The sequence below is a fragment of the Camelus dromedarius genome, chromosome X (assembly GCF_036321535.1).
Source record: "Camelus dromedarius isolate mCamDro1 chromosome X, mCamDro1.pat, whole genome shotgun sequence".
Classification (NCBI taxonomy): domain Eukaryota; kingdom Metazoa; phylum Chordata; class Mammalia; order Artiodactyla; family Camelidae; genus Camelus; species Camelus dromedarius.
The window spans coordinates 33,468,137-33,494,164 of NC_087472.1; the positions used below are offsets into that span (position 1 = coordinate 33,468,137).

Sequence of the window (26,028 nt, forward strand, 5' to 3'; positions counted from 1 at the left end):
GGCGACCAACGCTTTTCCCGCTTCCTTTTCCCTGGCAATCCGGCGGGCACCAAGTTAGAGGACCCACTATGTAACCACTCGTATACTGCCTAGTAACAGTGCCTGGGCGAGGAAAGCGCGCCAAGCGAGGGGGCGGGGCCAGAGAGCAGACGCGCCCTCGCGTAACGGCTTTGTAGCGTCCTGACTGGGCGGAGCCTTACCAGTCGGCACGGGCAGAGTAGCGATCGGCGCACAAGCGCGCGGTTTCTTACTCTCCACCTCAGACAGGGCAAACTAGCTTTTGCGAGCGAAGAGAGTACGCAGGTATCCCGCAATGGCCGGTGAGTTAGGTCAGCCGCAGGCCGGCCCGTCACATGCTGGGCTCGATTGGCCGAACCCTGAGAGAAATCGGGCTGGGGTCCCGGGAGGTGTGATCCGTAAGGTCGGTTCCCCAGGGCGCAGGTCCTGGATCCAAAAGATTCTTGAGCAAATAACGGACTCACCTCGTCAGTGGGTCACCCCCTCGGAGGTGGTGCCTGTCGCGGTTTTGGCCGTCCAGAGGTACCTGTTAGAGGATGAGCCACGCGACGTGGAACCTAAACCTCCGCTTTACTGCTATGATGTGACGATCTCGGACGGGGTGTACCAGGAGAAGTGCTACCTGGACCCCAGCCTGAATTTTCTCGTATATAAAAATATTCTCAAAGTTGGCATAGAAATGAGAATTTCCAGAGTCTCGTGTATTTACAACGAGAGAAGATTAGGCCAGGGGATCCTGTGCATAGATGACGTCCACTGTGGGGAGTCCCTAGACGCTATTTCTTTAGAAACTCCCTTCAGAAATAGTGCGCACCGGGAGATACCGGAGAGGCCTTTAAGGGGCGGGAAGAGTCATTACCTGGCCCTCTGGAATAACGAAGATCCGTATGGAGATATCTGGTTAAACAACAAGTACCCTGAGGAGCACAACTTCAACAGTAAGTAATTGGAGGGGACGACGGAGGGGTTAAAAAGTAGTTTTCAGGACCTTATTTTAATGGAAAAGGAAACGAAGGGGCTTTGGTAGTGTTAATTATAAGCCGGGAGTGGTAGTAGACAAGTTTTGATGAATGACGGCGAGATTCTCGCTTAAAGAAATTTACACAGCTCGTGTCTTGGTTTGATTGTAAAAGTGGCCATTCAGGAAGTGTCTGAATACATCTTAAACTTAATCTGGCGAATGTAGTGATGTTGCGGTCAGTATTCCTCGTGTGTTCGTTATAGGCTTGACTATAGTGGAATTAATCTTAGTTTTATTCCCATTCCAGTCATGGAAGTAGTACTTTCTGTGTTGGTTGGAGAGAGTATAGATTTGAATTCGGCATAAAAGTTGTAACTATTTGTGGTTTTGCCTGTTTTAACCTTCATTCAAAAAAGGATGTTCTGTGATTTATTCCTTAGTAATTTACATTTAATGAAACTCCGTTTTGTATATATTTGAGTGAAGATGTTATGTAAATATCGTTTTTCGAATGTGTAATTTTGTGGGAAGGCTTCGAATTCTCATTTTTGTGTTTCTTATTACGTACCACGGACAATACTGATATGAGAAGTTCGATTCTTCTGTGTCAGAAGTAGGAAGTTAACCCGAAAATGCTAACTCGTTTGTCAGCAACTGCTCTAAAATATATTTTATCTATAAGAGGTGAAAGTAAAGGGAATGATAGTACTATAGGTATATACGTGTGTGGAATGGGAAATAAATAAAGTGCAAAAAAGAAAATAAAAGTCCTCGAGCGAGAAAGATGATGATTTTCTACATTTACTGCTTTTCAGGTTTTTTTTTTTTTAAAGTTTCAGTCATAGTGCTAGATCGTAGGTCATCTTACTATGACGTGTAACAGCAACAAACTTGAAAGTGAAAAGATAACTGGGACGAAAACATGCAATTAAAGCAATATCCAATTATAAGGGAAAGATGTAGAAATGTGTCGCCAAGGATGATTTAAATAACTTAAGCTTTAAAAGCAAGATACTCATTTCAGGGACGAAAAAAATGGAATTTTTTTTATCTCAAGCATGGAATAAGGCAGTGGTGCATTACTACTCTAAGTGTTGATCATTTTTTTAGAACTGAATATACAAATGAAAAATTGGTGCTCTAGAAGAATTGAGAGGAATAATAATTTGTAAAAGTATATTTCATTTTTCTGATTATGAAAGTAATATCTATTCATTATGGAAACCATATTTTTATTACAAAAGACAGTATCCATGTGCTAAAAAATTCAAACTATATTTTAAAGTATATTGTATTAAAAGTGTAAGTCCCAAGTATAGTAAAGTGCTGATGACAAAGTCTAGAAGAGGGTATATTGGTATTCTTTCAGATTTGCTGTATGTTTGAAATTTTTAATAATAAAATGTTGAGGTGGAGTAAAAAAACCCTTTTTACTCCTCATATGACTTCAGCTTTCCTCTCAAAACTCCAAACTGTCAGCATTTTGTTGTGTAATTTTGGAGAAAAAATGAATTTTGTTAAATTGCATTGTTTGCCACTTGCACTTCTCTCAAGCATTTTTAAGTACATATATTTATACACTCCATGGTATAGTTGTGCCATGATTTATATAATCATGCCCATGTGAATGGGTAATTTATAATTTTAGGCAGTTGCTGTTTTTTTCTCTTTTAGATACAGTGCTGAACATCATTAGGATATACCCATATTTGTTCACTATGTTCAAATATTTCTGTTGAATGGATGGATAGAAGTGAAATTGCTGGGTTAAAGAGTTATTTGAATTTTTAAATTAAATGGATCTTGACAAAGCAGCTCTTGAAAAGTTTGTACTAATTTACATTCACACCAGCATATATACGAGAGTGCCCGTTTCGTGCTATTATTTTTAAATTATATCTTTAGACTTTTTCTAATTAATTTGTGGTAATATATTACTACTCTAAGTGTTGGCTTTCTTTGCTGATGGGTTTTAAGTTTTTGTCTGTTGTATACTGCAAATTATTTTCTCCCACTCGGTCCCTTTTCGCTTCACTTTGTGGTGCTATTTTGTGCTTTTAAAACTTTTCTATCAGGTATAATGTACACACAGTACAATAGAAAAGTCTTCAAAATACCGAGAGATATAGATATAGATATATCTGTGTAACCGTCCTTTCAGATCAAGTTATAGAGCATTTCAAGCACCCTAAAAGTTTCCCTCTCCTGGTTCAATACTCTACTCCAATAGTATCTCAGAGACAGCTTTTTAAAATGGAAGTTAGATCGTGCCACTCTCGTGCTTAAATCCCTCCGGTGGCTCCCCCATTGCACGTGGAGGAAAATCCAGACCTCCTAGGGGCGTCCACGTGGCCCTGGAGCGGTTGGCAAACTCTTTCCGTGAAGAGCCAGAGAGCTAGTAAATCTTTTTGTTTGCCAAGCCTAGGGCTTCTGCCGCAGCTATTCAACTTTTCCTTTGTATATGGAAAGCAGCCACAGAAAACATGTAAATGAATGGGTTTTGTTGTGTTCAAAATAGAACTTTATTTACAAAAACAGGCAGCAGGCCGCATTTGGCGCAAGGGCCATAGTTTGCGGACCCCTGTCCTGCAGGATCCGCTTCCGCGCATCCCTAACCGCTCTCCTCTAACCGCTCTCCTTCGCCTTTTCTTTTCAGTGATACCAGCCACTTGTTTAGTTGTTAAACCTCCAAGCTCTGTCCTGCCCCAGGTCCTTTGCTCCTGCTTTTTCTTCTTTATGGAAAGTTCCTTCTCATCCTCAGATTTCAGTTCAAATATATAAAAATATTAGAAAAGGAATATTTAAATATGTATTCCCTCCCCATTTCTTATTACCTCACCGTGCAAATTCCTTTCTTAGAATTTGTAACACTCTGAAATTGTTTTTTCTCGTCTCATTAGTTTATAAGATCCACATCCACGAGGGCAAGCACTTTTTTTTTTCATTGCTGTGGGCCATTTCCCCTATACTCAGAACAGTGCCTGGCACATAGAAAGCATTCAATCAGTGTTTATTGAATAAAGTAATGAATGAAATAAATTATATTGATGCATTTCCTAATATTGAACCACTTTTGTTTCTACTGGGTCATGCTTGTTATTTTTACATCTGTATATTCAAGTGAATTTGGTCTGTAAGTTTTGTTGTTTTTTAGGAGGGTACTATTTCAGTTCAATTTTGATATCAGGTTAATTAATATTAGCCTAGTAAGATGAGTTAGGAAGCTTGCTTACATATTTTTCTGTACTTACAGAAATCACGTGTTCACTGAAGGTTTGGAAGAATTTACCCCCTAAAACTATTTGAACCTGAGGCCTTGGGCCAGGACTGGGAGTTGGGAGTATGATTCCTTTTCAGTTTCTTGAAAAAGTGCTGAAAGTTCTTGAGTCCATTTATGAGAGTTGATATTTCACTAGGAAATCTCATTTCACCTAGATCTCAAAGTTGTGCATAATAGTCTATATTTTTGAATCTCTGTCTTTTACACTTCTAATGTTTGTGTCATCATCCTTTTTCATGATCAGCCTTGCTAGAGGTTTGTCTACTTTTTTTGGTATTTACTTTTAGGAAGTCTGTATGGGGGAGAAGTTTTTACTTTATTTCTGCTGTCATCTTTACCTCCTTTTACTTCCTTTGTTCATATATATATATATATTTTTTGGTACTGCCTTCTTGAGTGGACTGTTTGGTTCATGTGTTTCCTTGTTAATTTCTTCCAAAAGCTTTAAAAACTCTGAAATATCCCATGGGTACTGCTTTGGCTATATCTCCTAGGTTTTGAAGTGTAGAGATTTCATTGTTACTCATATTTTCTGATTTTGAATTTGAGTTCCTCTTTACCCCCAAGAGTTTAGAAAAAGCTTACTTATTAGATATGAAGTTCCTTATTATACTAAGTTTTTAAATTTTAATTAAAAATTTTAAATCTATTTTTTTGCCTATTTCTCTGCCGGGAATATTGGCTTCTCTTTATGGTGGTTTTGTTCATTTCTCCTTATATTTCTAAAAGTTTTTGATTTAGATGCTTCTATAATGTGTAAAGTTTCATAACTTCTTAATATCTTGCTGATAGATTTTACTCTATCAATATGGAATTTATCTCTTTGTCCCTTTTTGCCTCAAATTGTACTTTGATAGTACTATTTACCACTTCCACTGTCTTTTACTTATGATTTAGGGCAATGATTCTCAAAGGTGAGTGGGCATCCATATCACCTCAAAAGTGTTTCAAAATGCAGATTGCTGGTCCCCATCACCATTTTCTGATTCAGTACATACGTAGTAGGGCCCTAGAATGTGCATTTCTGATATATTTCACTGGTGGTAATTGATGCTACTGATTTGAAGGCCACACTTTGAGAATCACTGGCCTGGTGCGTGTATCTTTGTTCATCACTTTATTTCCATTTTGTTTTAGATTTGTTTCTATAGCTAAGATTTTGCTTTTTGACCCAAACCAATTCATTGTCTTTTGAGAGATTAATATAATTAAATTAAATTTAATATAATTAATGATGTTTGTACCTGTTCTTGCAATCCTATTTTATGTTTGTAATATGCCATGCTTTTTTTTCACTTTTTTTTACTTCTGAAGGATTAAACTTTTTTCTAGTGCTTTAGAAGTTATGTTATTGTATTTTAATTCTCCTTTTTTTTTTTCTGTTGGGGAGAGCTAATCAGGCTTATTTATTTATTTATTTATTTATTTATTTATTTATTTATTTATTTATTTATTTATTTAATGGAGGTACTGGGGATTGAACTCAGGACTTCGTGCATGCTAGGCATGCACTCTACCACTGAGCTATAACTCCCCCCCCCTTAATGTTTTAACAAAATTTAAACTTACCTTTTTATGTCAATCTCCAGGGTTTTTAAGAATTTATAATCTCCTCCTGAACAAGACAAGACGTTTAGGAATCTACTTGGTCATGATGCAATTTGGCAAACTGCTATATTGGATTTGAAAGTATTTGGTTTAGGATTTTTGCTATCAAATGTTTTGGATTTATAGTTTTCTCTTTTGTACTATTTCTGTCATAATTTTTAAGGATTTATCTAAGTTTATAAAATGTATACGTACAATTTCTATATTTTTACTGAGCTCTAGAACAACTTAATAGTTAAGAGAAAGAGCTATTCTTTGAAAATTGTCAAAATTTTCTTATAAAACCATGTGAACCTGGTGCAGTTTTGGGAAGTCTTCATTTGTGAATTTTTCATTTTCTTTCATGGCTATTGACCTATTCCAGTTTTCTTCTGGTTTTTTTTTTTTATGGCAAAGCTGGAAATTCATATGTTTCTAGATGATTTATCTATTTCACTGATATTTTCACATTTAGTGATATGTAATCATATATAATAATGTTTTAAATGTTTTTCTCTATGTTTATAGTTGATCACATTCCAAACATTATATTTTTGTTTTCTTTCTTCATGATTGCACTTATCAAAGATTTACTTTATTAACTTTTCCAGGGAATTGGATTTACCAGTTATACTGTTTTCTAATTCATTATTTTCAGTTTTTATCATTATTCCTTTCTGTATTCCTTAGATTTATTCTTTTTCAGTGTATGGTCCTGGGACCCCTAGGTGTGTTTCTCCAAGATCTTTTCAGGGGATTCACAACATGAAAACTATTTTTCATAATAATGATACTAAGGCTTTATTTACCTTTTTCACTCTTATTCTCTCAAAAGTATACAGTGAAGTTTTCCAGAGGCTGCATGACATGTGACATTGAAACAGATTGAATGCCAAGGAAAATATGATTTATCCAGCTGTCTTCTATTAAGCTAGGCAATAAAGAGATTTGCAAAAATTTAAAACAATGCCTCTCTTCTCACTACATTTTTGGTTTTGGAAAATACAGTCATCTTTCCAAAAATATACATTTTTATTATATATAACAAGTTTATTAGTGTTGTTTAAAAGGAATTAATGAATATTTTTATTTCTTAGTTTTACTTTATAATATGGTAAATATTGATGGATATTACCCACATAAACAAAAGCTTTTTAGGTCTTCAATAATTTATAAGAAATGTAAAGGGGTCCTGAGACCAGAAAGTTTGAGAGTTACTATTCCATTATTTGCTCAGTTTTTTACTGAGTATCTAGTTGATTTAGTTTCATTCTTTCTTTTGAAAATGAACACACTTATTTCTGTGAATTTACACAGATTCCTCATTGTCTATGTATAACCTGTAATTTCTTTTTTGCATTTGAGAGGTATGTGTATTCTATCAAGTTTGTGAGTTAAAAACCCAATCTGGGAAAATGTTAACTGGGCAGATGTCTGATCACGGCTGACTCTCTGGACTCAGTTATAGTGGAAACAGTGGCTCTTAGAACTCTGGTTTTATAAAACCATGTAGCTCTTGAATTTATTCTGGCCAGTAAAGGAGATGTATGTACCTTCATTAATCAAGAGTGTTCCACATACATTCTAGGTAATTCAGAAGTGATCTACAATTTGTTTGACCATATTAAAAAGGAAATTACTTAATTATGTCAGGTCAAATATTAAGACTTGTGATCCTGGGCTAATAATGTATTGGGATAATCTGGAGGGAAATTTACACGAGATATCCTAATATTGAAAATAGTGGGGGGTTAATGGTACAGGTATAATTATAAAATATGATTTAAACTCTTATTAAAAAGAAATTAACAAGTATAGTTTCCATGCTAAAGTTGAGTAAGTGATACATTATATAAATAAAAATGGAAGTGGAGGATGCCTCAGCGAAGTAAATATTGGAACACATACAAATTAAAGTTTTAAAAGTTGGGACTGTGGGCTATGAGAGAGTAGAATGTGGAGAGAATTGCAGATGGAACCCTTCTTAACCCAAGGAAGAATAAAATTAGAAATACAAGTTAATCTTTTAAAGATGGTGAATAGCTTTTTAAGCAGTTTTTGAACTTGCCAGCAGGCTTGGAGATTACATTTCAAGATAAATTATATGGTATATGAAAAGGTAATAAGTGCTTTGTAGAAAAATAAAATGAGATGGAGGATAAGTAAGGGGATCCGTTTTCAATAGCATGGTTAGGACTGACATCAATGAGAAAGTGACCTTTGAGCAAAACTTGAAGGAGAAAAGTCACTGGGGTATTGAAGAGGAAGACATTCCAGACTGAGGGAACAGCAAGTGCAAAGGCCCTGATACAGGACCATGTCTGGAATGTTTGAGAAAAATTGAACTCACTCATAGGAATTAAGGTGAGGGCAATACAGAAATATATCATGAACAATTCTATAAATTAAATATATAAATGCTTAATAGTAGGAAAATATTCCATGCCACTGAGTTTTTTCTTAAGGGAGCTGAGTTTCCATCCGAGTCTTCTAGGAAGTAATTACTCAGTTTGACAAGGTACAGGACATTCTAGATAGAACAGTGTGTTAGTTAATATAGGTATTTACCTATGTTCCAGGCACAAAGTAAGTCATATATATATATATATATATATATAGGCTATTATTATTAGAGATAACATCTATTACTAAGTTTTATATGTGAGAAGCATATAGACTGGCTTAGCTGGCAAGAAGGAGTTGCTTTGGGTATGAACTGGCTGGCATTTTTAACCAATAAAATAGACTTTTGAAATTACCACGACATATTAAGTAGGATCTTTTTTTCTTTTTTGTATTCTAGATACCAGAATAATTTCCCTTTCTCATCTTGAAATGATCTGGTCTAACAGAAGGACTTTTCCTGCACTGCTTGTGAGAATCTTGCATAAATCAAAACTGCGATACTATGGAAAACCCGATAAAAAGATGATTGAGCCTTACCAGGTATAAGTAATAAGATATTATATGTTAATTCAGCAGTCATAAATTATAACTTATATACCTGACTCCTAGTTAGAATAGTTTATGTTTAAATAACATTTTATAAGTTCAATTTAATAATTTTAAAAATAAACACAAATATATATTTCAAGGTATTTTTCTATGTAGTTTCTTATACAAAAAGAAATTCTTTCTGTATTAGTGCTCTTTAGTTCCCTTGATCCAGCTTGTCTCCATCACACCTTTTTCTGTATCTTCAACCTTTTCTTCTTTACTGTGCTTTCTACACCAGCATATGAACATAGTCTAGTCTTGCATTTAAAAAAAAGAAAAAATCTTTGACCTCAGGACTCCCCTATTCCCTCTCTCCTTCTTATTGTCAAATCTGATACTTTTATCTTGACTCTCTATGCCATATAATGCTGATTTTTGTCCCATTTTTTTAACTTAACATTTTACTGTATTTCTACATGTTATCAAGACTTATTTTAGGTGTTTTATTAAGCTTTTATGATAAAAGTTACACATACTTTTAGGGAAGTTGGAAAATGTGGAAATATATATAAAGCTGATAAATAATATCAACCCAAATCTTACCACTCAGAGAGAACCACTGTTAATATTAAAATGTGTTTTATTCCCTTTTTTGTATGTGTATATCATATATCTACACACATATATTTCACATATTTGCACATATCTATTATATCATATGTATATCATATATGCCATGTCTGTGCATATGCATATCATATATTGCATATGACCAACTTTGTCACATATCATAGTAAATTGTCTTAAAGATGCAAATTATATTGTATATAAAATTTTGTATAATTTAATATTTTCTTCAGTATTTTCTCATAGCACTAAAAATTCTTCATAACTTTTCATAGTTACGGATTATATCATACTGTATCATGAATTATTCAGTGATTCCCCTATAGTTTTGCTTCCTCATTCTTAAAATTTGAGCACCCTGTAGGTAAAACTAACAAATATGCATGTGCTTTTACTCTTTTTTTCTAGACCTTTTTGGAAGTTGCTGACAGTTCAGGCACGGTGTCAGTGATTATGTGGAATGCCCTGTGTCCTGAATGGTATAAAAGTTTGCGTGTTGGTTTAGTTCTTCTGCTTCAAGATTATTCTGTTAAAAAGAGTTATCCATTCAGGATTCAGCCTCTCCCTGTGGATCCACAGATCAAACTAATTTCTACAATGGGTTAAGTATTCAATGAATTTGTTGGCTATTTGTTGGCTATTTTGTTTGTATAAATTTGCAGAGTACTATGTCAGTCAAAATCCCTTAAAAATTACTGCAGCTGTCAGAACCTGACAAACCTTTAAATTCCTTTATCCATAAAATTTTTTAAGCAATCGCTTAATAAATATATTTGCTTATTATTGCATTTATTAAGAAAAATCATCTGAGATATTTACTGTTGTAAGTGGCAGCCATAGTCAATACTCCTTTACCTCTAAACACTTCAATAATATTTCACTCTATATTTCCTAAGAACCAGAACTTTCTATTACATGATCACAGTACAGTTATCAAAATCAGGAAATTTAAAATTGATACAGTATTGTTATCTAACCTATAGTCAATATTCAAATGTTGCCAATTGCTGTAATCTTGAAAGGGCTTGTCCTAATTAGCGCCTAATTAGTATTGACATCTTGGCATCACCCTAAATATTTTCGGAGCATTAGAATTAACATATTAAGTGATTGCTTTCAGATGTGGACATGATTTTTTTTGCATTTCCATTTTTCAAAATTGTAGGGCACATCACTCAACAATTTTAAGTATTGTTTTGGTTTGTCATAGTTTTGTACTGGACCTGTATTTCTAGGTATTCTAAAGTCCCTAGGTGATCCATTAAGCTTAATTACATAAAGAATGTTCAGATACTGTAGCCTTTGTTCATTATTTCCTTAAGTATATGCTTATTTAGGAAAATCTCATATGATTTTTTATTAAAATCTTAAGCATTTGGTAAATGTCAATTATATCTTGCTGGATGAACAAGTAGTTACTTACATAGTTTGGTATGATTAGTCCATTATCTCATTAGTCTTTATTATAGAAAGGTGAGAAATTAAACTGATATTGGTGCTGGAACTTAATTAAGAAAATGTAGTAAAAGTTAACAAGATGAAGCTGATTTAAAACATGTATTATTATGTCTACCAATTTATAAATTCTTTCCCACAACCAAGTATATCCAGGTGACAAAATTGCTTTAGTAAAAATTGAGACATTCTTTGTCAATAACACATAAGATAAATGATTTTGTTGATGTCACATAATAAATCACTGGCAGAGGAAAAGAAAGAAAAATACCATATGATATCGCTTATATGTGGAGTCTAAATAAAAGGACACAAATGAACTTATGTATAAAACAGAAACAGGCTCGCAGACATAGAGAACAAACCTATGGTTACCAGGGGCTAGCAGAGGTGGGAAAGGGAAAAAAAAGTCACCTGCATAGTGAAAATCGAAGCCTAGTTTTCCTGATACCTAACCTATTGTTCTTTTTACTAAATACACTGTTTTCTGGTATAGCGAGAGTTAATATAAATCACAGTTTTTACATGGCTGTGGACAAATCTAGAAATGTGTCTGTACTAATAGCTGCTTCTAAACCTTAAAAACATATGGAAAGTAGGACAATCGACAGCATGTGGTCAGTAGATAAACAGCCATTAAAACATAATGGTGAAACTGAATTGAGCTCTATGCTACCTCTGCTACATAGAATTACAGGGCCAGATTGTCATAATGGAAACTTTTTAAGATATGAGAGGCTATTTACACTTTCAAGTGAATAATTGCAAATGCAGAAATCATTTTAAAAATGGAAGCCTTGATGAGAAAATATTCAAAATGTACCTTTTAGTCTATAGAGCAATTTTACATATCCATGTTAACATCAGTCTCCATTTTATTTCATACCTTTTCGATAAGTAATAGGATTTTTCCCCCCTTTATCAGGGGTCAGAAAGCTATTTTTATTAAAAGCCAGATAGTAAATATTATAGGATGTGTAGGTAATAGAGTCTCCGTCACAGCCACTCAGCTTTACAGAGTGAAAGCAGCCAGAGATAAAATGTAAACAAATAGGCATGACTGCATTACAGTAAAACTTTATTTGCGAAAAACAGGCAGCCATTTGCAGGCCATGGTCTGTCGAGCCTACGTGTGTAAGTAGATCTCAATCCTGGTTGTACATTAGGATCACTTGGGGAGCTTTAAAGACCCATGAGCACCTCACCCTCAGAGATTCTGAATTAATTACTCTGAGGAGGAGACCAAGACATTGTGTGTCTTTAAAACTCCTCAGGTGACTCTAATGTACAGCCAGGGTTGAAAACTACTGATTAATGATCTTTAAAAATCCCAAAACTGAGTAGTGATCTTTTGAAGGGGAAAAAGACAGTTCTGTAAATCCTGCTAGGCATAAGACATACAAAGATAAGTAATACAGAGTTCTACTCTTTTTAAATATATTTTCATTGAAGTATAGTCAGTTTACAATGTTGTGTCAATTTCTGGTGTACAGCACAATACTTCAGTCGTATAGGAACATACATATATTCGTTTTCATATTCTTTTTCATCATAAGTTACTATAAGATATTGAATATAGTTCCCTGTGCTATACAGTATAAACTTGTTGTTTATCTATTTTATGTACATTAGTTAGTATCTGCAAATCTAGAACTCCCAATTTATCCCTTCCCATCCCCTTAGAGTTCTCTTAAAATCAGTCTAACGGGGTAACAGATATGTAAGATGAACAAACTACAGTAAAATGAAAGACTGTTGACAATAAACAGTAAGAAAAAATGATGAACAGAAGGGGACAGAAAATGAACAGAAATGTGGTTGAGCAAAGAAAGAATGGAGACTAAGAGAATGGGTTGGATGGGAGAAAGTGTGTAAGTAAGAGTTAGGAGTAGTAACAGGGGAGTTTAAATGTTATGAGAGGGTAAACGAGGAAGAGTATGTAGACGGGGCCGGGGTTGTTCAGTAAGAAAATAATTTGATACTATCACTGCCTTGTAGGTATTGATGTTGGAAGGCAAACCAATGAAGTAATTTACCTTGGTTTATTTTTTCATATTTACACATGTAGTTCCAAGTTATAGAAACTAAAATGTAATTTTTTAAAAGACCAAATAAACAGAAGCCTATAAAGATGACAATTCTACTGTAAAACAAAGAACATTATTTGCTGATAATGTATGGCTTTGTATATAGCCATTTTCTATATCATTCTGTCCTTTTACAAAATAGTATTCAGTTGGCATATCCCAAAAATAAACCTTTTAAAGTGTTGAGATTTTCAGACTGTAGTGAATAATACATACTGAGATAAGGATCAAGTGTTTTTGGTTTGGGGGGGAAGGAGGTTTTTAATTAGTTCAAAATCCTAGCATTTTAGAGCTAGAAGGGACGTTGAATATAATAACTATGGCAATGAAAGTGCTTTGTAAAATGCAGACTATTTTCTAGGTGCAAGGTAATATGATACAAACTTTCCTCACTCATATATAAAGCTCATAAAGGTAAAATGGATTTTCTGGTCACCTGGATGATAATAGGCAGGATGAGAAGTCAAATTATCTTCATCCTGGTTTAATCTTTGTTTACTACATAGCAAATTCTTAGAAAAATATTACTTACTGGCATTAAAGGAAATGGAAAGCCCAGATTGTTCTATAATGTAAAGAAATTGAATCAGAGGTTTAAAATCTTCCCACAAAGAAAATACCAGGTACACATCATTTTACAGGCAAGTTCTACCAACGTTCAAGGAATATATCATTCCAAAACTATTCCAGAGATTCTCTGAATAAGAGGGCATACTCTCTCTAACTCATTCTTTGGTACCAATATAACCTCGATAATCAAAACCAAAAAAGAATAGTATGAAAGAGGAAAATTAAAGGCTAACTTCAGCCTTGAACATAGGTACAGATATTCAAAATAGAGTATTAGCAAACTGAATTCAGTTATACGTAAAAAATGATCACACACTGTGACTAAGTTGCATTGTTCTCCAGCAATGCAAAGTTGGTCTTACATATGAAAATCTCGAAGTGTCACTTACCACATTAACAGACTTTAAAGATAATTGTCCTCCTAATAGAGGCACAAAAGGTGCTTACTAAAATTTTACACCCATTCATACATTTAAAAAGGAAAATAGCAAGAGAAGGAAACTTCCATAACTGATGAAGGATATTTACAAAATCAAAACAAAACAACAAGCACAGCTCTTAATAGGGAAAATTTAGAAATATTCCTTTTTAAAATGGGGAACATGCATGCCTCCCACTATTTCTATTTAATGTTGTACTGGCTGTCCTAGCCAGTGTGAGAAGACAAAATGCATTAAAAACGTAAGAATTTTGTAATTGAAATATAGTTGACATACGATATTATGTTAGTTTCAGTGATTTGTGATTTGACATTTGCATAAATCATCACCATGATAAGTCTAGTAACCATCTGTCCCCATACAGAGTTATTAAAATATTGACCATATTCCTTATGGTATATAAGCCATCCCCTTGGCTTATTTATTTTGTAACTGGAGGTTTGTACCTCTTAACCCCCATCACCTATTTTGCTCCCAACCCCCCAGCAACTAGTGTTTTTGTTCTCTGTATCTCTGTTTCATTTCGTTTGATTGTTTTGTGTTTTATATTCCACATGTAAGTGAGATCATATGGTATTTGTCTTTCTCTGTCTGATTTATTTCACTTAATATAATGCCCTCTAGATCCATCCATGTTGTTACAAATAGCAAAATTTCATTTTTTTATGTCCGAGTTATATTCCATTATAAATATACACCACATCTCCTTATCTATTCATCTATTGACAGATACTTAGGTTGCTTCCATATCTTGGCTATTGTAAATAATGCTGCAATGAACATTCGTGTGCATGTATCTTTTCAAATTAGTGTTTTTGTTTTCTTCAGGTAAATACGTAGAAGTCAAATTGCTGGATATATCATATGACAGTTCTATTTTTGATTTTCTGAGAGTCCTCCATACTGTTTTGCATAATGGTTGCACAAATTTACATTCTTACCAATATTGCACAAGGGTTCCCTTTCCTCCACATCCTTGTCAACACTTGTTATTTGTTGTCTTTTTGGTGACAGCCATTCTGAAAGGCGTGAGGTGGTATCTCATTGTGGTTTTGGTTGGCATTTCCCTAATGATTAGTGATGTTGAGCATCTTTTCATGTGCCTCTTGGTCATCTGTATGTCTTCTTTGGGAAACTATCTATTCAGTTCCTCTGCCCATTTTTAAATTTAGTTGTTTGCTTTTTAATATTTGTATGAGTTCTTTGTATACTTTGGATATTAACCCCTTATCAGATATATATCATTTGTGAATATCTTCAACCATTCAGTAGGCTGTGTTTTCATTTTGTTAATAGTTTCTTTTGCTGTGTGAAAGCTTTTAACTTTTTTGTTGTAGTCCCATTTGTTTATTTTTTGTTTCCCTTGCCTGAGGAGACAGATCCAAAAATATATTGCTAAGACTGATGTCAAAGAGTGTATTGCCTATGTTTTCTTCTAGAAGTTTTTCAGTTTCAGGTCTTACATTTAAGTGTTCAATCCATTTTGAGTTTATTTTTGTATATGGTGTGAGAAAGTAGTCCAATGTGATTCTTTTGCATATAGCTGTCCGTTTTCCCAACACCATTTACTGAAGAGGCTGTTTTCCCCTATTGTATTTTCTTGCCTCCTTTGTCATGGATTAATTGACCATGTAAGCATGAGTCACCAGGGCTATATGCTCTCAGGCTGCCCCCTGTGTGAGCAGTGTGGGCCCTCCTGTTGTGACTGACTACTGTGAGTGTGTGGTAGGCAGTGCTGGCCCCCGGCCTGGTTAGCTGCCAGTGCTGTCTTGTGTGGAGGCTGCTGGCTGCTGGTGAGTGGGACCGGGGCCCAGGGCAGCTAGCTGAAGGGCCCAGGTAGTCCTAGACTGGTGCTGGCCACTGGTAGGTGGGGCTGGCCCCTGGGGCAGGTGGGTAGGGGGGCTTTGGGAGAGGGGAAGCACAGCTGATGCCAGCCTACTGGTGGGTGGGGCTAGGTCACCACAGGGCTGGCTGCTTGGTCTGGGAGGTTCCCAGGACTGGTGCCAACCAGCTGGTGAGTAAGCCCCTGAAGCTAATAGACTAGCGGGAGGACTCCAGATTGGCACCAGTGTCCTTGTGTTAGAAGGAGCTCCCCAGAATGGCTGCCGCCAGTGCCTATGTCCCCATGGGGAGTCCCAGTTGCCTCCTGCTTCTCTAGGAGGTTCTCCAAGATTAGAAAGTAGGCCCGAGCCAGTTTCCTCTAAAACTACTGCCTCTATAAAGAAAGAAAGAAACAAACAAACAAACAAATAAATAAATAAAACTACTGCCTCTGTGCTGGAACTAGGGGTATGTGAGATTTTGCATGCGCCCTTTAAGAGTGGACTATGTTTTCTAAAGCCCTCTGGCTCTTCTGAACATAAGCCCTGCTGATTTTCAAAACCAGATTTTCTGGGGGGTCTCATTTTCCCAGTACAAGACCTCTGGACTGAGATGCCCAATGTGGGACTCAGACCCCTCACTCTTTGGGGAGGACCTCTGTGGTTATGATAGCCCTCCTGTTTGTGGGTCACCTACCTGGGGTTGTGGGTGCTGACTATACCACATCTCCGCCCCTCCTACTTGTCTCATTGTGGTTCCTTCTTCATGTCTTTATTTGTGGAAAATCTTTTCTGCTAGTCTTCATGTGTTTCTCTTAGTTGCTCTGTAAGTAGTTGTAATTTTAGTGTGTCTGTGGGAGGAGGTTAGTTCAAGATCTTCCTACTCTGCCATGTTATCCACCCACCAAAGGATTTTAAAGAAAAACACAAAACTGTCACTACTCACAAATTAGATCTTCTATAAAGAAAATCCAGAATAACACACAGTATTAAAGATAATAAGACACTGACAAAGCTAGCTATAAGATCAATATATAAAAAATTGATTTCATAAACAATAACAGAGTTAGAAATTATAATTTTTAGAACTTTAATTACCTTGTTAAAAATAATTATAAGGTATCTAGAAATAAATTTAACAGATGATATGTAAGACCTGTTTGGAGAGGATTATAATAATTTTTGAAAGACATTGAAGAATCCCTAAATAAATGGAGAAATATCCCATGTTCCCAGGTAGGAGATTGGTCTCAATTTCATAAGTATGTCAGCTCCCCCCAAAATGATCTGTAGATTCAGTTCTGTTCATCAGATTTATTTTCCTGGAACCAACAGATTCTAAAGTTTATAAGGAGGCATATAATTATCAAGAATAGTTAAGACACTTCTGAAGAAAAAGAATAAGGGGCTGAAGAGGGAGTGAGGACTTGTCCTACAAATATCAAGGATTATTATAAAGTATAACCATGTAGCATTGGTATAGATACAGACAAACTGACCAGCAAGTCACAATACAAAGTTAAAAAAAAAAACAGCCCTAGACATAAAATTTTGATATGTGGCAGATGTGCTGTGCAGATCATCAAGGAAGGAAGAACCATTCAGTAAATAGTATTGAGACAATTTCATCTATAAGGAAAAAAATGACACTATATCCCTATCTCATACTATATAAAAATCAATTCCAGATATATCAAATACTTAAATGTGAAAGGCAAAACTTTTAGAAGAACTTATAGGAAGTATCTGTTTGACCTTGGGATAGTGTTCAGTCTGTTTTCTGCTGTGTGCTTTATACATGTGTATATTCTTTTGTATGTATTAAATATCATATTAAAGTAATACATTTGTTTTTCAGAAATCTGCCTGAACCTTCGAGATCCTCCAACTAATATAATGATCATTCCAGAAAAGCAGGTGAAACCAGAATGGAGATTGCCAAAATTAAATTACCGCTTTATCACAAGGTAAAATAGCTTCTTGTAAAATATCTCAAATAATAATTTTCAGTGTTAGTCACTGAAACAATATATTATAATTTGCTCAAAATCTACCCCAAATTATGCTGTACCAGTTATATAAATGCAAATGTTCACAGTCATTATTGTAGAATACTTTTTCACTACCTAAAAATACAATATCTATTTAACAATTTTGCTTTTTTAGATCAGAGCTGGATGACATGCCAGAAAATCATATCTGTGATGTTGTTGGCATTTTAGTTTTTGTAGGAAGAGTCCAGCGGTCAAAAAAGAAGGGTAAGCTTTTGAAATTGAAAGTCATAAAAAGTATTTCAGTGAATAATTCTGTGTTCATATGTGCATAATCAGTTACCTTTATTTATTCTAATATTCTATCCATATAGAAAGCCGTGAAGATTTTTGGTCATATCGCTGGATTCACATCGCTGATGGGACTTCAGAACAACCATTTATAGTGGAACTGTTTTCTACATCTCAACCAGAAATCTTTGAAAATATTTACCCAAGTACTCAGTTTCAATATTTTTGTCATTTTAGTTTTTGAAGTGGGGGCATTAACTTAAAAAAAATGATAGACTGACTGTACCTAGTAGACTTCTGTAAACTGACTTACAGAATGGCATGATATTGTGTTAGCAAATTCAAGCAGTCTGACAGCAAGTTTAAATTTTTCTATATTAATATTATAATTGGTATTACAGATATTAACCACCTTCTGGTTTTCTATTCAGAATTAATTTAGAATTGAAACTAGCTTTTCAGAAAACAGGTGCTCTTATCAATTCCCATTGTTAGGATTTCAGACATAAAAGCTTAAGATTCAGTGAAACTAAAACATAGGCAGTCAATTCCCTTCATAGTCATTTGGAAATTGACTTAGTAGACCCCATTAAAGACAATGAAGACTTTACTAATGTAAAATTAAGTGGTAGAGGATTAGAAGACTGTATAATTAAATAATGACAGTGGTAAATAGGCCATTTGAATATTAAATTAATATTAGGTTGGTGGTATTATACTAGCTGGTCAATATTTTACTTACTTTAGTGTTAACTTTCCCCCTTGCATTCATTTATATATATAGGTATTTTTCCCACTATTTTTACTTATTTGAAGACATTTTAGGTATGTCATATATTTTATACAAGTTAGTCCTTAGATCTATTATGATATGAAAAAGTACATTTAATACTTTTTAACAACTTCAGTGATTTTTTTCCTTTTTTTTTGATTTGTAACATAAAGCTACTTTATGAATGGTATTTTACTATTTTGCAAATGATTATATGAATGAAATTCTGATTTTAAATGCTTGCCAACATTGGGAAAGTTCCCAATCTTGACTACGTGTAATTTTTTAAAACCATCAACAAGGTAGAAATTGTAGAACATCAAGAGACCTAGAGACCATCCATATACAGGGCGATTCTGCTACCCCTTTATTCTCTATTGCAAGACAGTATTACACACTATTCAGATATTACTTTGTTAGGGTCCACCCTCTGCTTGTGAGATTAAGCTTTTTAAATATATATGAATGGAATTGAACATCATCCCAACTGTTACTGGGGGAGAGGATAGAGAGTTTTGACCAAAGCCAAGGCATGGCTTCATGTAACTTCTTTGTGTAACTTCTCTCAGGGTATAGATAATTGGTAGTGATGACTCCTGCTGACAATTTAGATGAGTTTTATAGTCAAGTCACTCTCTCTTTGTAGCCACTTTAAATAACAAACTGACGCAAGTTTTGGATAATTATTTTTCATAGAAATGTTGCCAAGCATGCATGTTCTATTTCTTGTGATAATGTGAATTATATATTTCTAAGAAAGGTTTGTATGGACCTTGGTAAGATTTACTCTAGTACAATAGTTGACAACAATCACAATTTATTTTCATCTTTTGACCAAGTGTGAAGGAAAAAAATCATTAAATAAATGATGAGTATTAAGGGGGCTTTAGGCCTTTGAAGAGGAACATGACCAAGGGTCTTCTGGGATAATACCAGAATCCTTTGTTAGTAAGGCAACTTTTTTACTTTTGGTTAAGAAAAGTGAAGGACTCAGGGGAAATACTATTGAGTGTTTACTATATATCAGGTACTCATAGATGTTATCTCATTTTGTACTCCTAGTCACCTTTTAAAGAGTTGATGTTTTTACAAATTTACAGGTGTGGAAACAGGTCCAAAGGGGTTAAGTAGTGTGCGTTGGTGGTATAGTGGTGAGCATAGCTGCCTTCCAAAGGGGTTAAGTAATTTCCTGGATGTCAAACAGCTAGAAGGTCCAAATGTCTGATTTTTAACAACCATGAAATTAGAATTAGAGGTTTCTGTAATATTCCTATACCAACATCTTTAACCATGAATACTCATGTCTGTACAGTTTTTAAAATAAAAGAAAAGCGATGTCAATCTAGAGAATTATTCTTATTTGAAAAGAGTTTCTTCATTTTCATTGCTACAAAATAAAGAACTAGTAAATGTGAGAGATAGGAAATGAATTTATAGATGTTATCATGCTCTAGGGAAATATTTATTCTCAAATGAGAACTTACTGTTATTGTGAGATTACAAGTATTTATATTTATTTCTTCATTTCCTAATTTTTAAGACCATAGCTGTTTTGGTGTGCAATGAGTTGAAATTTTAAAATATTGTTGCATAAGCAAACTTTACCTAAGTAACCTGACAGTCAAAAACATTTGATAGCTTTTGAAAAAGTAGTTGAAATCTGAAGATGTTATAATCTCATTTCCAGGGATGCTTTTTAGTCTATCCAGTTGGTTAGCAAGAGAAACAGAAAAGAATAGGTGATATAAGCCCTGTCATTGAGGCTTAAAGTCTAATTAAGATTAACACAAGTAAAACACTTGCATAAGCAAATTCAAATTAATACTCTGTAGCCCTGTCTGGTGGGAGGAATCAGAGTAATTCAGGGATCCATGTTAGATGGGTTTATCAGTGAAAACATCTTGGAGAAACAGCTTTTTTTCTCTGTAGGAAATAGCTGTTCACACCCAGCTGTGTGCTCAATTAGAAAGACTCTTGCAGTCTTCAACTGTGCAGCAAGCAGTGACTTCAGTTAGGTGCAGCTGTTTTACTTTCTAAAGGACAAGTAAGCATTAGATCCTTTATCTAAAGGAAAAGGTTAAGTGTTGGATCCTTGTTGCTCCAGTTGTGGTCAAAAGATGGCAGCACTGGTATCACCTAGGAGCTCATTAGAAACGGAGAATCTCAAGCCCACACTAAAACTATTGCATCTGAATTTGCATTTTAACAATTGTCCCAGACGATTCCTCTGTTCATTAAAGTTTGAAAAGCACTGTGTTAGATTCTGATCTTGGTATTTCGTCTTTGAAATGCAGAAATAATTTCATAAGTGTTTTCATTTTCTACAGTGACATACTTTGTGTGTACACAGTTGAAAGTTGTCCGAAATGACGCTCAAGTACCTAAACTGCTTTACCTCACCACTACAAATGAAAGCCGAGTGTTTATTAATGGTGAGCAATTTCTTTGTATATAATTTATTGGAAATAGAATGTATCTTCTCTTCATTAAGTTAACTTTTCTATTATAGCATTCAACTACAAGATAGCTTTATTTTGAACTCCTTTATCAATTTAAGAATGGTTTAACAAAGACTGTTTAGCCTATGAAATATACTGCTTCCAGATTATTACAATTAAAGCAATGATTTTGTGACTCTCTGAGGAATTTTATTTATATCCTTTGGTTAACTTTAATTCTTGCTTGATGTAAGGTGGATAATTATACATTGCTTGATAGATTGAAGAATGGTAGACCTTGTATCACAATGTGGATTCAATCAACAATAGTTTTTAAATACTAAATAAAACAAAAATATACATCAAATTTTGGTCCGTGGATCTCACATTTTACCTTTTTTTTAGTGAAGTATAGTCAGTTTACAATGTTGTGTCAGTTTCTGGTGTACAGCACAATGCTTCAGTCATACATGAATATACATATATTTGTTTTCGTATTCTTTTTCACCATAAGCTACTACAAGATATTGAATATAGTTCCCTGTGCTATATGGTATAAACTTGTTTATCAGATTTGTGGCGAATTTTGTCTTTTGAAGAAGGCAATGTTCTGTCAAAGTTCAGCAGGTGTTCTGAGTGGATGGGTGGGTCCGTGGATGTCACTCTTGGTGTATTCATGGGAGAGGGTGAGCTAAGAGTGTCCTTCTACTCTGCCATCTTGGCCACTCTCTCACATTTTACTTATAAAGCAAGAAGAGTCTCACTACTCATCTACAAGTATATTATTTTTCTCTGTTCCCTCTGATAACAGGGCAAAATAATAAAGATAAAAGTTTTCAGATGAGTGAGGGAATAGTGTGGAATGGTGTATTTACTAGAATGCTGCCATTTTGGTTACTAGGAAATTTGTCAAAAGAAGAGTCCTAGGAAGGATGTAACACGCATCTTTGTCCATACTTCATTTTATCATATGAACATCATATCCAGAGTGAACCTTAATTCAAAACGACACATGCACCCCAAAGTGCATAGCAGCACTATTTACAATATCCAAGTCATGGAAACAACCTAAATGTCCATTGACAGATAACTGGATAAAGAAGCTGTGGTATATTTATACAACGGAATACTACTCAGCCATAAAAAAGAATAAAATAATGCCATTTGTAGCAACATGGATGAACCTGGAGATCATCATTCTAAGTGAAGTAAGCCAGAAAGAGAAAGAAAAATACCACATTACATCATTTATATGTGGAATCTAAAAAAAAGATGAACTCATTTACAAAACAGAAACAGACCCACAGACATAGAAAACAAACTTATGGTTACCAGGGGAGGAAGGAGGTGGGAAGGGATAAATTGGAAGTTTGAGATTTGCAGATACTAATATGTATAAAATATATAAACAACAAGTTTATACTGTATAGCACAGGGAACCATATTCAATATCTTACAGTAACTTATGATGAAAAAGAATATAAAAGTGAATATATGTATGTTCCTGTACTACTGAAGTATTGTGCTGTATACCAGAAATTGACACAGCATTGTAAACTGATTATATTTCAATAAATAAATAAATATGAGTATCAGTTGTAATATATACTAATAATATTAGATGTAAATGACACTTTGAAGTATGTTTTAAAAACATGAGTTTAAATGCTGATCTATATTCATAGGCAGTTTAGTTCATACATTCTGCCATACCTTCAGGTTAGTACATAAAAATCAGTTTTTTAAAAAGATGCTAACCATTTGGATAGTTAGAAAAATCCAGATTATTAGTTTTCTTTTCCTTCTGGCTTTTCAGTATCCTGTTGACAGCTACAGTTTAGTCCATGTAAACTCTAACATATGTCTAATTTCCTTTTTGACCTAGGATTTGTTAACTGTCTTTGATAATTTTTGTATTCATATTCAGTATAATTATCTGCTGCATAGTTAGCTTCTTTTCTTGGTGACATAAGACTGATATAATATTAAACTGTTTATATACCAAAAATAGTCCATGTGGTTTATTACAGTGAGTTGTTTTTTGTTTTTGTTTTTTTTTCTCATATTTTTGCACTTTACCCTTCCTGCAAAAAGGTCATAGAGGCCAGCCGTATATCAACGATCCCAAGGTAAAAAACTTCAATCAGTGGGTTAAAGCAAAGACTGATTCTGGAGAACTGAAGAATACTGTTATTGGTGGATATTACCCCTATCCACCAGTGCCAGAGACATTTTCGAAGTACAGTAGTTCCGTTAAAGGTACTGATGTAATCGCTCGTCCTTTATGATATGTTTATATGCTATATATATATATATATACATATATATATGGTTTATGCCATATCTATTAGTTATCTTTATTCTTTTATGGGAGTGAGACAAAGTGTACCAACACTCATTGATAATTTGATCTTTATCAAAACATATGTCATGCCTTGTAAAGGTTAATGTTTTAATTTTATTAGACTACAAGAAAAAAGGAACATAGACTATGACTAGGTAGAGATAATACCTTGATTTAAGGTCATTGGGATCAAATCTGAGTTGGTAGATCCCAACTCCTGTGACATTATTTAGACCAAAGATATCAAAGAAGTCACTGGACAGTTTGCTATCAAGATACTGACAACTGTATTATGCTACTCTTGTGGAATGATATATAGACAGTCCCTTGGTATCTGCAGGGCATTGGTTCCAGCAGCCCCCACAGATACCAAAATCTGGAGACACTCAAGTCCCTTATATAAAATGGCTCAGTAGAGAGAATACCATCGTTGGCCCTTTGTATCCATGGGTTTGCAAAACCTGTGTATATGGAGGGCCGAATGTGTTTTGGATATAACATAATTTAGTTCTCTGCCTTTAAATAAAAATGATAACCCAAATCAATGAGATTCAGAATAAGTACTAATGAGAGGCCTAATATTAATTTATTTTAGTAGAATCAAGATATGACAGTTGGAAAGTTTAACATAAGTATATTCTTTTTGAAAAGCTATGGAATAATTTCATGGTTTTGGAAAAAAAAGAGAAACTTTGAAATACTGACCTATCTAAATATTGGCATCCTCCTGTACTTCATAATGTCAGCAGTATGTAGTATATGCTGTATATAGTATGTAGAATATAGAAAATATCAAAATGTGTGTTTCTATGCAGTGGCTAGGTAACACTTTGTAGTTTCAACATGCAAAATTTCTGCTTCAAATTAAGACTCCAGACTAGAAGACTGTATCACAATTGAACTGATAAATGTGCCTATTTTACAAAAAATACGTAAGGGGGTGCCAAATATAAATACAAAGTCTCACATGTTTAAGTTATTTAGCAAGTTTATAATTTTCATGTTGTAAAATTACTTTGCAAATCTAATTGTTACTTTTGTCATTTCAGTTCTTTAACACAATTTCCTTGGAATTACTCTTTTGCAGTTGAGTCCCTCTTGACAGCTATAAGTGAAGTGAGGAAGGAGGTTGAAGGCCTGCAGTATAGGGAACAAAAGCGCATTGCAATTCAGGGGATAATTACTGGTATAAAGTATGTCCCCCATAACAGTGCAACTGAAAATGCCTCAGCATCTGAAACACTACGGGTATGGTGCCAGAGAAGAGTATAGCTCTGAAAGCACTGAGATTGTAATCACAATTGGTATCTTGTACATTTTATTCAGAACTCAGATGTATTTGACTCAATAATGGAAACCTAAGTGGAAAGAAATCATTTTTATTTATTTTTTGTTTCCTTTTTATGTCATTTATTTGGAGCAGTCTTGAAGATCACAGCCTCTTATACTTCCCTAAGCCCTCAAAACTTGGTATCTTGTTTTGGCCTTCTGTGTAATATAAGCCTATCATGATTGTCTTTTTAAAGTCCCACGTGGTATATGTGATTATATTCTTTTCCTACCTTTTGTCCAGGCCAGAACTATAGGAACACTTCCACTGGAAATTTTTAACTCTGTATCAGGCTTGGCAGTTTTACCCAGGTTCTATAAGAGGTAGCAGTGACTCTTGTAGGATAAATGCTGTAGAAGAGGCCACTTCTGGAATCTGGACAAAATCAAGACAAATAAGTTAATTTTTTCCATGAGTTTATCTTTTAAAAAATTATTTCTAGGATTACTGTTCATATGGAAATAAACATCTAATCCAACTTTACAATTAGACTAATATAAGAACAACTATTGTTTATCTTAACTTTTTAAAATATTTTCATAGCAGATGGATTAACGTAAATCAAATTTATAAAAGTATTGCTATGATTGCAAAGTTTTGTCACAACTCTTAAGATAATGAAAAACAAGTGAACTAAAATTGTAGAGTCTTGTAAGGGAGAAATAGTTTTTGTGAATTAGTTTCAAATGTTTTCTTTAAATTTTTGGTTTTAGAGTGCTAACCAACCCTCAACATCCCAAGCAAATAAAAGAGAAGATCAAAGTCAGGAAAGAGATGGTAGACAGAATCAAGAGGATAGTCCTGTGAGTTCTCAAAGTCTTCAAACTGCAAGTGCAGTTTTTAGCCCTAGCAAGAAGAAAAGAATTCTGCAAGGGCCATGTGCCAAACTGTAAGTCATTTGTATTAAGTATATACATAGAATGTTAATTAAAAATTTTTTTTTATCCTGTAGAATGAACAATTGTACTAAAAGTTGTGTCAGTTCTCTAGGGCTGCCGAAGTCTAAGATACAGATGTAGGCAGAGTAGTTTCCTTCTGTGAACTGTGAGAAAGAGTCTGTTCTGTGCACCTCCCCTAGCT

General features: G+C 34.4%; 1 protein-coding gene across 1 annotated transcript in view; it reads left to right on the plus strand.

Moving 5' to 3' along the window:
* The first annotated feature begins 313 nt into the window (after window positions 1-313).
* The window catches only part of RADX (RPA1 related single stranded DNA binding protein, X-linked), a 67,867-nt gene continuing 42,152 nt past the window's right edge, over window positions 314-26,028 (plus strand). The window contains exons 1-10 of the mRNA XM_064483176.1: window positions 314-956; window positions 8,650-8,792; window positions 9,819-10,011; window positions 17,641-17,749; window positions 17,949-18,040; window positions 18,148-18,270; window positions 21,164-21,268; window positions 23,369-23,533; window positions 24,706-24,866; window positions 25,662-25,837. Coding sequence (XP_064339246.1) covers window positions 314-956; window positions 8,650-8,792; window positions 9,819-10,011; window positions 17,641-17,749; window positions 17,949-18,040; window positions 18,148-18,270; window positions 21,164-21,268; window positions 23,369-23,533; window positions 24,706-24,866; window positions 25,662-25,837 — 1,910 coding nt within the window. The remainder of the gene's footprint in view (window positions 957-8,649; window positions 8,793-9,818; window positions 10,012-17,640; window positions 17,750-17,948; window positions 18,041-18,147; window positions 18,271-21,163; window positions 21,269-23,368; window positions 23,534-24,705; window positions 24,867-25,661; window positions 25,838-26,028) is intronic.